Source organism: Oryctolagus cuniculus, chromosome 1 (assembly GCF_051225735.1).
Source record: "Oryctolagus cuniculus isolate XC-2025 breed Fujian yellow rabbit chromosome 1, ASM5122573v1, whole genome shotgun sequence".
Classification (NCBI taxonomy): Eukaryota; Metazoa; Chordata; class Mammalia; order Lagomorpha; family Leporidae; genus Oryctolagus; species Oryctolagus cuniculus.
This window is the reverse complement of record NC_142867.1, coordinates 61481207-61496712: the sequence shown is the minus strand read 5'-3', so window position 1 is coordinate 61496712 and position 15506 is coordinate 61481207. Positions and strand designations below refer to the sequence as shown.

The following is a 15506-nucleotide window of genomic DNA, read 5'->3' as shown; positions in this document are numbered from 1 at the left end:
CTATTCTGTGGGACTCAAGGTATGTTGGCTTATTTAAAAGTATCATGGAATTCTATTATTTACAGAGTTTGTGTTATTAATTCAATTAAGGCACAGATTGTTGACTTTTTTTTAAGATTTTTTTTGGGGGGGGGGTGGCCGGCACTGTGGCACAGCTGGTAAAGCTGCTGCTTGCAGTGCCGGGATTGCATATGGGCGCCAGTTTGAGTCCCAACTGCTCCACTTCCGATGCAGTTCTCTGCTGTGGCCTGGGAAAGCAGTAGAAGATGGCCCAAGTTCTTGGGCCTCTGCATCTGTGTGCAGAAGAACCTCCTAGATTCTGGCTTCAGATCAGCACAGCTCAGACCATTGCAGACAATTGGGGAGTGAGCCAGCAGATGGAAGATCTCTCTTGATCTGCCTCTCCTTCTCTTTCTGTGTAACTCTGCCTTTCAAATAACTAAATTTTAAAAGGTTTTTTTTTTTGTTTGTTTATTTGAAAGGCAAAGATATGGAGAGAGAGAGGGAGAGGATCTTCCATTTGCTGATTTATCCTCCAAAAGGGCTCGGTGAGACCAAAGCAAGGAGCCTGGAGCCCCTTCCAGATCGCCCACTTGAGTGCTGGAGTCCAAGGACTTGCACCATCTTCCATTGCTTTCCCAGATGCACTAGCAGGAAGTTTTATCAGAAGTGGAACAGCTGGACCTCGAACCAGTGCCCATCTGGGATTCAGGCAACACAGACAGAAGCTTAACCTAATATGCCACAATGCTGACACCAACTTTTTTGTTTAAATAAGAAATTGTGCAGTCTTGGGTTTTTATATCGTCCTGCTTGAGGAGAAGAGCTGTGTCAATAATCCACTTTTGACTTTACAAGGAAAATCAGCATGCCCTGATGTCATCCAGGACACAAGAGTGTCAGGGTGACTAACCTGCTGGGGTTACTTGAGCTGAGTATTTTCTCGAGATGTGGGACTTCCTGTGCTAAAACCGTGGAAGTCTTGAGCAAACAGGAAAGAGTTTGTGCAAATATTAACCAGGAAAACAAATTCTTAAGACAAAAATCACAATTATAGATGTTTTAGATGTCAGAGATTACTTTTGTAGGACATGGCAACTATTTTTGAAGTCCAGTTTTACAAGATTAATTTGTTAGTAATTGCATTTTTTAACTTTTATTTAATGAATATAATTTCCAAAGTACAGCTTTTGGATTACAATGGCTTCCCCTCCCCATAACTTCCCTCCCACCCCCTGCTCTCTCTCCCATTCATTCACATCAAGATTCATTTTCAATTCTCTTTATATACAGAAGATCAGTTTAGTATATATTAAGTAAAGATTTCAACAGTTTGTACCCACATAGAAACACAAAGTGAAAAATATTGTTTGAGTACTAGTTATAGCATTAAATCATAATGTACAGCACAGTAAGGACAGAGATCTTATATGAGGAGTAAGTGCACAGCGACTCCTGTTGTTGACTTAACAAACTTGTCATGAGTTGCCAAGGCTATGGAAGCCTTTTGAGTTTGCTGACTCTGATCATATTTAGACAAGGTCATAATCAAAGTGGAAGTTCTCGCCTCCCTTCAGAGTAAGGTACTTCCTTCTTTGATGACTTGTTCTTTCCACTGGGATCTCACTCACAGAGATCTTTCATTTAGGTGTGGTGTTTTTTTTTTTGTTTTTTTTTTTTTTTGCCAGAGTGTCTTGGCTTCCCATGCCTGAAATACTCTCATGGGCTTTTCAGCTGGATCCAAATACCTTAAGGGCTGATTCTGAGGCCAGAGTGCTGTTTAGGACATCTGCCACTCTATGAGTCTGCTGTGTATCCCGCTTCCCATGTTGGATTGTTCTCTCCCTTTTTTATTCTATCAGTTAGTATTAGCAGACTAGTCTTGTTTATGTGATCCCTTTGACTCTTAGTCCTATCATTATGATCAGTTGTGAACTGAAACTGATCACTTGGACTAGTGAGATGGCATTGGTACCTGCCACCTTGATGGAATTGAATTGGAATCCCCTGGTATGTTTCTAACTCTACCGTTTGGGGCAAGTCTGATTGAGCATGTGCTGAACTGTACATCTCCTCCCTCTCTTATTCCCACTCTTATATTTAACAGGGATCACTTTTCAGTTAAGTTTCAACACTTAAGAATAACTGTGTATTAATTACAGAATTCAACCAATAGTATTAAGTAGAACAAACAGAAAAAAATACTAAAAGGGATAAAATATTAAGTTGTTCATCAACAGTCAGGGTGAGGGCTGATCAAGTCACCATTTCTCCTAGTGTCCATTTCACTTCAACAGGTTTTCTTTTGGTGCTCGGTTAGTTGTCACCGATTAGGGAGAACATATGATATTTGTCCCTTTGGGACTGGCTTATTTCAATCAGTTGATGTTTTCCAGATTCCTCCCTTTTGTTACAAATGGAGTAATTGCACTTTTAAGTTCAGTATTACCTCATAAAACTAAATATAGTTTTCTGTAATGATAGATGAAGAGACAATAATATTTTCTTTTTATTATTTTTATTTTTTTAGAAATTCAAATGAGCTTTAGTTCAAGATAAAGTAAACATTAGTGGAATTTCCATACTATTTTCCATAATAGCTGTACTTGTTTTCACTCCTACCTACATTGAATGAGTTTATTTATCTGGATATCTTTGCCAACATTTGTTGTTTTTGTCTTTTTTTATAATATCTGTTCTAACTGGAGTGAAGTGATAGCTCATTGTGATTTTGATTTGCATTTCCCTGATGGTTAGAAGTGGTGTTTTTTCTTTTTTCATTTTTTAAGATTTATTTATTTATCTGAAAAACAGAGTTAGAGGGAGAGAGAGTTAGAGACAGAGAGAGACAGAGCGAGAAATACAGAGGTCTTTCATTTGCTGGTTCACTCTCCAAATGGCCAAAATGGTCAGGGCTGGGCCAGGCTAAAGCCAGGAGGTTCATCTGGGTCTCCTAAGTGGGTACAGGATCCAGGCACTTGGCTGTCTTCTGTTTCTTTCCCAGAGGCATTAACAGTGAACTGGATTGGAAATGCAGCAGCCAGGACTTGAAGCAGTGTTCATATGGGATGCTAGCTTCACAGGAGGTAGTTTTACTGACTAAGCCACTTAGCCAACCCCATAGTAAGCATTTTTCATGTATCTATTGGCCATTTGCATATCATCTTTTGGGACATGTCCACCTAGCTTTTGTCCACTTTTAAGTTGGATTATTTGTGCTTATTATTTATTTTTTGTTTTTTGCTTATTGAACTTGCTTGAGTTTCTTATACTTTCTGAATTTTTTGTTGCTTATTTTTATTTTTAATATAAAGAGAGCACATTTCATGTATTTAATAGATGCAATTTTAAGAAGATAGCCATACTTTGCTCCATCCTTTTTTCCCTCCCTCAAGTCCCTGCTTTCCTTTCTATTTTTCTCTAATTTTTGCAAAAACAGAATTTCAATTTACTTGGTAATCACAGGCTTGATGCACCACTAACCATAACACTCAACAAGTAAAAAGTAGATAGACCACTGTTCCACAGGAGTATAGACAAGGATTTAATTTTAAAAGATATTAATTTTTATATTATTACTCATCTTAGTTTTCAATCATTTTAAATTTAACTCTTAAATTTTGTCTTTTTATTTTAAAATATTTCAAATTACACAAAACTTTACAAGGAGTTCAATGAGTTCACCAGATTTGATGTTTAACATTTTACCATATTTACTTCATAGTTAAACATTATGTAAACACATGCCGTTTATTTTTTTAAATAGAAGTATGTATTCATCCCATAGGGGGCAGCATAGTCAACTTTTCGTCTTAACTTCTTAGATTTAATTTGGCTTCTCTTTATCTCTCTCTCTCTCTCTCCCCTAAAAGATTTATTTATTTTTATTTATTTATTTTTATTTATTGTTTGTTTGAAAGGTACAATTACAAAGAGAGAGAGAGAGAGATCGAGATCTTCCATTCGCTGGTTCACTCCTCAAATGGCCACAATGGCTGGAGCTGGGTTCATATGAAGCCAGAAGCCTCTTCTAGGTCTCCCACATGTGTGCAGGGACTTTCGGCTGTCCTCCACTGCTTTTCCAGGCACATTAGCAGGAAACTGTATCAGAAGTGGAGCAGCCAAGGCTGATGCTCATCTGGGATGTGGGAACACAGAGAGCAGCTTTACCTGCTACACCACAGCTTCAGCCGCCACCACCACCGCCACCACCACCACCACTACCCCCACCACCACCCCGCCCAATTTGGCTTCTGTTTTCATTACTCTGTTGAAATGCCTTTCCAAAATGTTTATGTGAGCATTCATGTCACTGAACTGAATAGGTGCTTTTTAAGATCCTTTTCAGTGACTGTCAGAGCAGCATTAAGTCATGGGCCCTTTAGTCCATGATTTTGATTTTGATTTCTGCTGCTTCTCTGATTTTGACTTAGTTTTCCTCCCTACTCTCTCCATAGTACTTTACAGTAGTCACTGTATTGTCTTCCACATCTCCTGAACTGCTGAATTTTACTCTTCCTTAGAGACCTGTCTTAGGCCTCTTTCCTTTCTCATCCTGATTTTTTGCCTAAGTTATCAATCCTAGGTTCTCAACAACCATCAGTTCGTCAAAGATACACATAACTCCTAGTTGGCCTCTTTGTCCTCTTGGACCTTATAAGCATTTTCTTAATCATTATTTGTCTTAGGCAGCTCCCATGAAGTTAAACTCAACATACACAAACCAAACCTGTGATATTTCCCCCAGTGGTTCCTTCTCTAGCACTCTGTATGAAATCAATAGTCACTATAATGCATGTAGTTGCTCAAATAAGAAACTGAGCATCATATAATTCCCCCCCCTTTAATACTATTACCATTCAACAGTCAGCAGTATGTTATTTTCTGTGATGTCAAGTATAATGTGGACTAAGGTAATGCTTTGGGTTTGGTTATTAAAAGTTATTTGAAATATTAATGAAACTGGTTTCAGTAAGTAAATGCATATATCTAAGTACATATCTATATATACACACATACAAGAATCAGGGCATGTATTACAAGTGGTTTGCAAGAAACATAAAGCTAAATTGTAGTGCACAGTAGAGTTTGAAATTTGAAAACTAACAAACTCAAACTGATAGAATAAAAAAGGGAGAGAACGATCCAACATGGGAAGCGGGATACACAGCAGACTCATAGAGTGGCAGATGTCCTAAACAGCACTCTGGCCTCAGAATCAGCCCTTAAGGCATTTGGATCCAGCTGAAAAGCCCATGAGAGTATTTCAGGCATGGAAAGCCAAGACACACTGGCAAAAAAAAAAAAAAATGACCTAAATGAAAGATCTCTGTGAGTGAGATCCCAGTGGAAAGAACAGGTCATCAAAGAAGGAGGTACCTTTCTCTGAAGGGAGGCAAGAACTTCCACTTTGACTATGACTTTGTCTAAATATGATCAGAGTCAGCAAACTCAAAAGGCTTCCACAGCTTTGGCAACTCATGACAAGAGCCTAGGGTGATTACTGACACCATAAACAAGAGTGTCAATTTGTTAAGTCAACAACAGGGGTCACTGTGCACTTACTCCTCATGTAGGATCTTTGGCCTTAGTGTGCTGTACATTGTGATTTAATGCTATAACTAGTACTCAAACAGTATTTTTCACTTTGTGTTTCTGTGTGAGTACAAACTGTTGAAAGCTTTATTAATACATGCTAAACTGATCTTCTGTATATAAAGAGAATTGAAAATGAATCTTGATGTGAATGGAAAGGGAGAAGGGAGGGTTGCGGGTGAGAGGGAAGTTGTGGGGGGGGGAAGCCATTGTAATCCATAAGCTGTACTTTGGAAATTTATATTCATTTAATAAAGTTAAAAAAGAAAGATAAACTCATAGTTACTAGGTGTCTGGCTAGTATGTTGCTCAGTGGTGTTAGGTCAACCCAAACACATTTTGTGTCCTGGACTGACTAGATAATGACCCTGTGACAGTAGCATGCTGATGAGATTCTTAATACAGAGCACACAGATTCTGGTTTGCATTCACCAGGTATGTCTGAAGTGACTAACAACACTCAAGGTCCCTTCTACTTCATTCTCATGGGCATCCCTGGATTTGAGGCCTCCCACATCTGGATCTCCATCCCCTTCTTCTGTCTCTACACTGTCTCCATCGTGGGCAACACCACCATCCTCACGGCCATCCACACACCACCAGGCCTCCACCAGCCCATGTACCTGTTTCTCTCCATGTTGGCAGTGACTGACCTGGGCCTCACCCTCACCACCCTGCCCACGGTCATGCAACTCTTCTGGTTCAACATTCAGAAAATTAGCTTTGAAGCCTGCTTTGCCCAGTTCTTCTTCCTCCATGGATTCTCCTTCATGGAATCATCTGTCCTATTGGCCATGTCCTTTGATCGCTATGTGGCTATCTGCCGTCCCCTACATTATGCCACCATCCTCACCAATGAAGTCATTGGTAGAATTGGGCTTGCCATCACTTGCCGCTGTGTTCTGGCTGTTCTTCCCTCCCTTTTTCTACTCAAGCGCCTGCCCTTCTGCCACTCCCACCTTCTGTCTCACTCCTATTGCCTCCACCAGGATATGATTCGCCTGGTCTGTGCTGACATCCGGGTCAACAGCTGGTACGGATTTGGTCTGGTCCTGCTCATTATTGTAATGGACCCTCTGCTAATCATAATCTCCTATACACTCATCTTGAAAAATATCCTGAGCACAGCCACCTGGACTGAAAGATTCCGTGCCCTCAATAACTGTCTGTCCCACATTCTGGCTGTTCTGATCCTCTATGTCCCCATGGTTGGTGTATCAATGACTCATCGTTTTGCCAAACATGCCTCTCCACTGGTCCATGTTATCATGGCCAACGTCTACCTGTTGGCACCTCCCGTGATGAACCCTATCATTTACAGTGCAAAGACTAAGCAGATCCGCCAGCGGATTACCCACCTCCTGTTCAAGGGAAAAGCACACTAAAGATGGAAATTTAGATTTGCAGCAGTAATTTTATTTAAGTAACATGAATTCATGAATACAGACTGCTGCCATCATTACCAAGTAGCAAAACGGGGAAAGAAATAGGTACTGTGTGAGAAGCCTCTGGTGTAGATAAAGAGACTTCGTCAGTCCTTGACTGGCAATTAGAAGTGCAAAGATTTAAAAAAAAATGAACTTTTCTCTTCATTAGCAATTTGAGATTGTGAAGAAAACCATTTAGAAATATAATTCAAAACACAATTCCTGTTCTTTGTTTTTTACAGTGTTCTTAAACATGTGATAAAATCAAAGATTCTGCATTTTAAACTCAAAATTCTGTTAAAATATGAAAATACTTATTGAAATAACATCCTCATGTACTTACAGTTAACCCCTAAAGTAAATGTTAGCGCTTAATTAAGCATGGATACTCATGTCATATCAATCTGTAATGAAAGACAACCTTCACAAGCTGGGGGCAAAACTGAAGAAAATCTATTACAGGATATTGGTGCTACATGGAAAGAAAACAGAACACTAAATCTCAAAAACCAAAATGGAAGTAGCCTGGAAAACTGTAGAACTAATTTTCAAGGCAGAATTCTCTTAAACTCAGTGGTGGGAGCAAGGATTCAGAAATGAAAAATACTGCTGAAAGAAGACAGTAGATCCAGGTGGTAATTGTTAGACAGACACCTCTGGAAGACTGACATACAAAGAGAGTGAATATTAAATGTGAATGTAAGAAAACAATTGAGAATTGCTAAAATTTAGACATGTCTCCTAAGCTGGCTTAAATTGTGCCCCCATTATATGAGTACCTCTGATTTGTTATCATAATTTGTTAAAAAATGAACTGAGGGTGTTTACCTTTTTGAGGAACAGTTTCTTAATCTATAAAAAATTTGCAGTTATACCTTAATAACTTTTAATTAATATTGAATAGAAAACATTTGTTAGCTGCCTTAAATTTTAAGGAATTCTTTCTATGTAAATTATTTAAAAAGCACTATATAGATTGCAGTTGCTCTTAAAAGGGGTTATTGTCTTCCCTTCACTAATCCCATTCGGTAATATTTTCCATCTCTATCCACGTGCATGGCTGTGTGTGTGTGTGTGTGTGTCTTGGGATTATTCACTAACCATCTGGGATATTTGAGATACCTCCTAGGCTATACTTCTCAACTCCCACCTTTCAAACACCATAAACAAGATTTTTCACATAATTGTCAATAATAGGGATAATCTAGTAGTAAAGACATTTGAGGTATCAGAACTGAATATAGATTAAGAGCTATTCTAGGAACTTTTTTTTAAAGTTTTTTTTAATTTTATTTATTTATACAAAAAGTATAAAAGAAGAATGGGTGAGAGAGAGAGCAAGAGATCTTTCATCTGCTGGTTCACTCCCCAAATGCTCACAATAGTTGGAATCAAGTCAGTCAGAAGAACTCCATACAGGTCTCCCAAGTGAGTGGCAGGGACCCAAGCATTTGAGCCATCATCTGCTACCTCCCAGGGCGAGCATTAGCAGGAAGCCGGATTGGAAGCAGAGATGGAGCTTGATGCCAGGCAGTACAGTATGGGATTCAGTGGCTTAACTCACTCTCACTGCACAAAAATATCACATTTCCAGAATATTTTTAAGATGTACTGTTTATTTATTTGAAAGGAAGAGGAGTCACACACACACACACACACACAGAATCTTTTATCTTCTGGTTCATTCCTCAAATGGCCACAACAGTCTTCAGCTGTCCTGTTGACCATATCCTTGACCACAATGTGGCCTTCTACTCCCCTCTGTATCATGCCTCCATGCTAATGAAGTCATTAGCAGAAAAGTTTTCAGCATCATTTGTAACTGTGTACTTGCTGACCACCCGCCCCCTACAGCACACGCCCAAACACACACACATTTTTTCTGCTCCAGTGTCTTCCATCACTCCCACATTTTTTCTCCCTACTACTGCCTTCACCAGGATATGATTTTCCTGGTCTGTGCAGACATCTGGGTTAGTAGCTGGTGTGAATTTGCTCTCAGCATGATCATTAGTGTAATGGGCCCTCTGCTCACTGTACTCTCCAATGCAGTGATTCTGAGAAGTCTCCTGAGAATAGTCTCCATGGTTCAGAGTATACTCTCAGTGATTCTTTGCCCCATATTCTTTCTGTTCTGATCCTCTGTGTCCCTGTGACTCATCACTTTGCTAAGTATGCCTCTCCATTGATCCGTAGTATCTGGATCCACAGACATCTGCTAGCATCTCCTATGCTGAAGCCTGTTGTTTACAGAACAAAGAGCAGGCAGATCTGCCAGGAAAACTTCTATGTCCTCTCACCCCCAAAATATGCATTCAAAATGAGGACATGAGCTTCCTAAATTACTGACGAATAAGTCATAGACACAAGAGGAGATTATAGACAGAATTGAATGTATTTAAAGGGAATATCTGTTAACACAGAATGACATGGTCCTAGATTTTAGCAGGAAATTTTGTCTAGTAGCAAGAATTCTATACAAAAGAGATGTAAACTCTGATTTATGAGCTTCTAGCTCATTCTAACAGCTATGCCAGTGGAATGAGCTTTATTGCTTGAAAATAAGATGAAGGTTAGGCAAGATATCTGCCCTGTTCTTTGTCTCGTTTCCCTTGGTAAACTTTTGGTTATTCTCTCTCTCCCTTCTCTTTCTCTCATTCTCTTTCTGAGTGTGTCTGTGAGTGTGTGTGTGTGTGTGTGCAGTTTATTATTTTAAAAATGTCATAATGTGTTTAGATTTCAAAATATATCTCATTTTTAGATACTTTATTAAATTGGGAAATGTTCCCCAGAATTTTATCTGTGCTTAGAATGTAAGTAACTCTAAAATTCAGATTGTATTTAAGAATGTATTTTAATTCGTAATATTTGGATAAGAATGTAGCATTATTTGTAGCACAATGATCTGTAAAAAAGGATACAGGATTGGGGTTAATTTTTAGAAGAGCTATGTGGATTTCACTAGTTCAAATAGAAGACAGCTCAGATTGCATCTTTGGAAGAATACACTGAATGCCACCCTAAAAACTAAGAATCCTTTTTGCAAATAGTAAGCATCAAAAGAGGAAACTTGATTCTGTCAAGATGTCTTTTAGTAGATGACTAGACAAGGAATTGCAGTACAACTATGCAATGGAATATCAATCAGTCATTAAATAATGAACCACGAAACTACACACAGACAAGGATTAATTCTAAATGGATATTGCTAAGTGAGAGAAGCCTGTCTTAAGCGGCTTAAAAAATGCATGAATCCATTTGCATAAAATTCTGAAAAAGGTAAAACTAGAGAGAGCTCTGATCAGTGGTGGCCAAGACTTTAAGGGCGGGGGATTGGAATGTTGAAAAGGCAAAGCACAGGGGATTATTTCTAAGGCAGTGAAATCAATCTTTAAAACTGTTATTGTGCACATATGACACTATGCACTTACCAAAATCCATAGAAATGTATAGTAGTACAGAGGGTACTTTAATTTGTGAACATTTTTTAAAAAACCTTTTAAGACTTTATAAGATCCCAAAATGGAAAGCAGAATGTGACAAAGGAATCTAACTCCATTATGCTATATGAAATAACTGCTGAAAAAAACTTGGAGGAAAAGCCACTGACCTAAGTTATTTTGGAAATGAGTAGAATCTATAAGAAAAAAGGCACAAAATATAGTCAGTGCCACTATATTCTACTTTACAGTGCAGTTTTCATGGAGATTTAGTTTGATTACCAGTTCTGCAATTGCTACACACATTGAAAGTAAAAAAGTATATGTGGACTGCAGAGAGTGTGAGCCAGGTTTCTTAGAAGCTGGTAGAAGATGTAAGAGGTTGCCAATAGAAGGAAAAAATCGTTGAATAATCCATGGGTTAGGAATCAGAGCCATCAGTGTGAAGTCTTTTTAGCTTAATCTCAGATACAGATAATTAAATAAAAAAACAGATACTAAAGTACAAAGTAAATGAGACATATTACTTTGCTTGATAAGCTAAGTGTCTGGAAATGATGACAACCCAATAATAACGAGTGCATGTATTCACTGAAAACCAAATATTTCTGAAAATGTTTTTTATTTATCTGAAAAATAAAACAGCATAAGAGTTTGAAATGATTAGATTTTATCCGAGAAAATAAACCTAAGACTTTCACAATTAAAATTATTCTTGTAAACATTTCATACTGAAATCTATTTTACTTCTAATATATAAAAAGAATTGTACTATATATATTGTTTTGATCAATTTAAACACAAAACTATTTAAAGAGAAACTCAATTGTGAATACATTTTTAAACAATACTTTATGCCATCAATTTCTAAACATCCATTTTAAATATATAGACACATTTTTGTTACAAAGAACTATGCCAGTGTGATCATTAAAATTGTTTCAGAAATAAAAACATGATACATGATCAAATATCTTTGGTGGAAGTTAAAGAAAAATCTGTTTTATGGGGGAAAGATACTGATGTAAAAATATCTTAATGTTACGAGTATGTTCACGTATTTCAAAATTCATGATGTCAAGTATTAAAGCAATATGTATTAGATTTCATTGGATATTTTGACATGTGAAATAACAATTTATTGTGAACTAATTATATCTATAATATATCTCCAAATGCATGCCCAGCAACTAAGTTAATTTAGTATAAAATTCTAGATATTAACATAAAAATAATTGAAAATGTTTATTGATATTTTATCCAATATATTAGAGAGTACACAAATAAAAATTTGATAGCTAGTCTTCTAAACAGACAAAATAATAATGAAAAATCACTGTGTAAAATTGATCCTGGTGAACTGGATGAGTCTGGGAGAATAAGATATAAGGTGAGGTCCCCAGTTAGAATGGCTCACATACAGAAATCTACCAACAGCAGGTGCTGGTGAGGATGTGGGGAAAAAGGGATACTAACACACTGTTGATGGAAATGCAAACTGGTAAAACCACTATGGAAATCAGATTTCTCAGAAATCTACCATACAATCCAGACATTCTACTCCTTGGAATTTACCCAAAGGAAATTAAATTGTCAAATAAAAGAGCTGTCTGCACCTCAGTGCTTATTGCAGCTCAATTCACAATAACTAAGACCTTGAATCAACCTAAATGCCCATCAACAGTAGACTGGATAAAGAAATTATGGGATACGTACTCTATAGAATACTACAGAGCAGTAAAAATCAATGAAATTCGTCATTTGCAACAAAATGGAGGAATCTGGAAAACATCATGCTGAGTGAAATAAGCCAGTCCCAAAGGGACAAATATCATATGTTCTCCCTGATCAGTGACAACTAACTGAGCACCAAAAAGGAAACTTGTTGAGGTAAAATGGACACTATGAGAAATAGTGACTTGATCAGCCCTTGTCCTGACTGTTGATAAACAACTTAATACTTTATTCCTTTTAGTATTTTTTTGTTCTACTTAATACTATTGGTTGAACTCTTTAATTAACACACAATTATTCTTAGGTATTTAAATTTAACTAAAAAGTAATCCCTGTTAAATATAACAGTGAGAATAAGAGAGGGAGGAGATGTACAGTTCGGCACATGCTCAATTGGACTTGCCCCAAACGGTAGAGTTAGAAACATACCAGGGGATTCCAATTCAATCCCATCAAGGTGGCATGTACCAATGCCATCTCACTAGTCAAAGTGATCAGTTTCAGTTCATAATTGATTATAATGCTAGAATTAAGAGTCAAAGGGAACACATAAACAAGACCAGTGTCTGCTAGTACTAACTGATATACTTAAAAAGGAGAGAATGATCCAACATAGGAAGCAGGATACACAGCAGACTCATAGAATGGCAGATGTCCTAAACAGCACTCTGGCCTCAGAATCAGCCCTTAAGGTATTTGGATCTGGCTGAAAAGCTCATGAGAGTATTTCAGGCATGGGAAGCCAAGACACTCTGGCAAAAAAAAAAAAAAATGACCTAAATGAAAGATCTCTGTGAGTGAGATCCCAGTGGAAAGAACAAGTCATCAAAGAAGGAAGTACCTTACTCTGAATGGAGGCGAGAACTTCCACTTTGATTATGACCTTGTCTAAATATGATCAGAGTCAGCGAACTCAAAAGTTTTCCATAGCTTTGGAAACTCATGATAAGAGCCACCATAATAAAGAGTGTCAATTGTTAAGTCAACAACAGGATTCACTGTGCACTTACTCCCCATGTAGGATCTCTGTCCTTAATGTGTTGTACTATGTGAATTAATGCTATAACTAGTACTCAAACAGTATTTTTCACTTTGTGTTTCTGTGTGAGTACAAACTGTTGAAAGCTTTACTTAATATATACTAAATTGATCTTCTGTATATAAAGAGAATTGAAAATTAATCTTGATGTGAATGTGATGGGAGAGGGACCGGGAGAGGGGAGGGTTGTGAGTGGGAGGGAAGTTATGGGGGAGAGAAAGCCACTGGAATCCAAAAGCTGTACTATGGAAATTTATATTTATTAAATAAAAGTTAAAAAATAGATAAGGTGAGGCAAACATTCTTGTAATTTAAGGTCAGGAAGTGAGTGAGACTGAAAAGCTGGTGTGTTTCTGATCAACCAGCACAACCCTGAATCAATTTACTCTACACAAAGAACCATGCTCTTGAGGGGAAACATTTGACCAATGTTTCCAGGAAATCATAGACAGAAGCAGGCAGGACTGATAGACTCGTGCTTAGGGGAAAAGGTGGAAAGGAAACAGCCAGGCATGGTGATTCCAAGGAAGGCAGGTGTAAGTCATGAGTATCTGTGTCACATCAGCAAATATCCCCACAGTACTCAGTGCATGCTCCTGGGATGATTTTTTGTGGGGAAGGTGTGTTGCTCTTCAGCTTTATCTCATAAAACTGGAAATTTGATTCACTTCAATTCAAATGTCTTTAGGTCTTTCAATTCTTTAATGGTAACTTATTATTTATCAAGCATTTTCCAGGAGTTTTGAGAAAAAAGAGGAAAGGGAAATTCCTTTTTTTTTTAGATTTATTTTATTTACTTGAAAGACAGAGTTACAGAGAGAGGTAGAGACAGAGAGAGAGGTTTTCCATCCGCTGGTTCACTCCCCAGATGGCCGCAATGGCAGGAGCTGTGCCAATCCAAAGCCAAGAGCCAGGAGCTTCCTCTGGGTCTCCCACACAGGTGCAGGGACCCAAACACTTGGGCCATCTTGTACTGCTTTCCCAGGCCATAGGGGAGAGCTGGATCTGAAGAGGAGCAGCTGGGACTAGAACTGGCGCCCATGTGGGATGCCGGAGCGTCAGGCCAGGGCTTTAACCCGCTGCACCACAGTGCCAGCCCCGGAAAGGGAAATTCATTATTTCTTTTTTGGTTTTAAAATTTAATGATTTTTAACATTTTGCCACATTCACTCCATATGCAAACAATATATATATATATGTATATATGTATATATATATATATATATACACACACATATATGCTATTTTTTTCTCAGAAACACATATTATCACAAAGTGTGGGATAAATGACAGTGATCATGATGTGGGAAAAGAAGGTTATATTGTCATGTACATGGTATGATCCAGTGAAAAATATTTATAACTATATACCAAATGATATGGCATCCAAACTATTTATATGCTCTTTGTATAAGAACTACCACAAATAAGGAAGAATATGTGATATTTGTCTTTCTGGGTCTAACTTATTTCACTTAGCAGAATGATCTCCAGTTCCATCCATGGAAAATATCAAGATTGCATTCTTTTTTATTGCTGAGTAATATTCTGTATCTTTCCTATTGTAAATTGAGGGGCTATAAACATAGGAGTGCAAATTATCTCTTTCATACGCTGATTTCACTTCCTTTAGGTACATTCACAGGAATGGGAAAATTGGCTCATATGGTAGGTCCATTTTTAGTGGAAACACATTCTTTCTTTCTTTTTTAAAAAAATCATTTATTTTCAAGGCAGATTTTCAGAGAGGGGGAGAGAGAGAGGTCTTCATCCACTGGCTTCACTCCCCAAATGACCGCAATGGCCAGAGCTGAGCTGATCCAAAGCCAGGAGCTTCTTCTGGGTCTCCCATGTGGGTGCAGGGGCCCAAGGACTTGGGACATCTTCTACTACTTTCTCAGGCCATAGCAGAGAGCTGGATCAGAAGTGGAGGAGCTGGGACTCAAATCAGCACCCATATGGGATGGTGGCACTGCAGGCAGTGGCTTTACTCACTACATCACAGTGTTGGCCCCAGAAATGCATTATTTCTGTCTTTAAATTATCATATCTGAGTTAAAGGAAAGGGATGTACATGTATACACACAGTGAACACATACAGTGATAGAATGTGAGATGGAAAGGCATGGTTACTTGACCCAGATTCAAGTCTTTGCATTCCTTCTTTCTATTCCTCTCCAATATGTCTGGTGAAGAGCACCGCCCATTGGAGAAACAGGATCAGAGCTTATGGATTGAATGAGAGTCTCCCCTCCCCCACATTGGAGTGAT

General features: G+C 38.0%; 1 protein-coding gene across 1 annotated transcript; it reads left to right on the top strand.

The window, feature by feature from the left end:
• The first annotated feature begins 6032 nt into the window (after positions 1-6032).
• OR51Q1 (olfactory receptor family 51 subfamily Q member 1) lies at positions 6033-6980 on the top strand. Its single transcript, NM_001171458.1, has one exon. The coding sequence runs from the start codon at positions 6033-6035 to the stop codon at positions 6978-6980; it is 948 nt and encodes a 315-aa protein (NP_001164929.1).
• The last annotated feature ends 8526 nt before the right edge of the window (positions 6981-15506 follow it).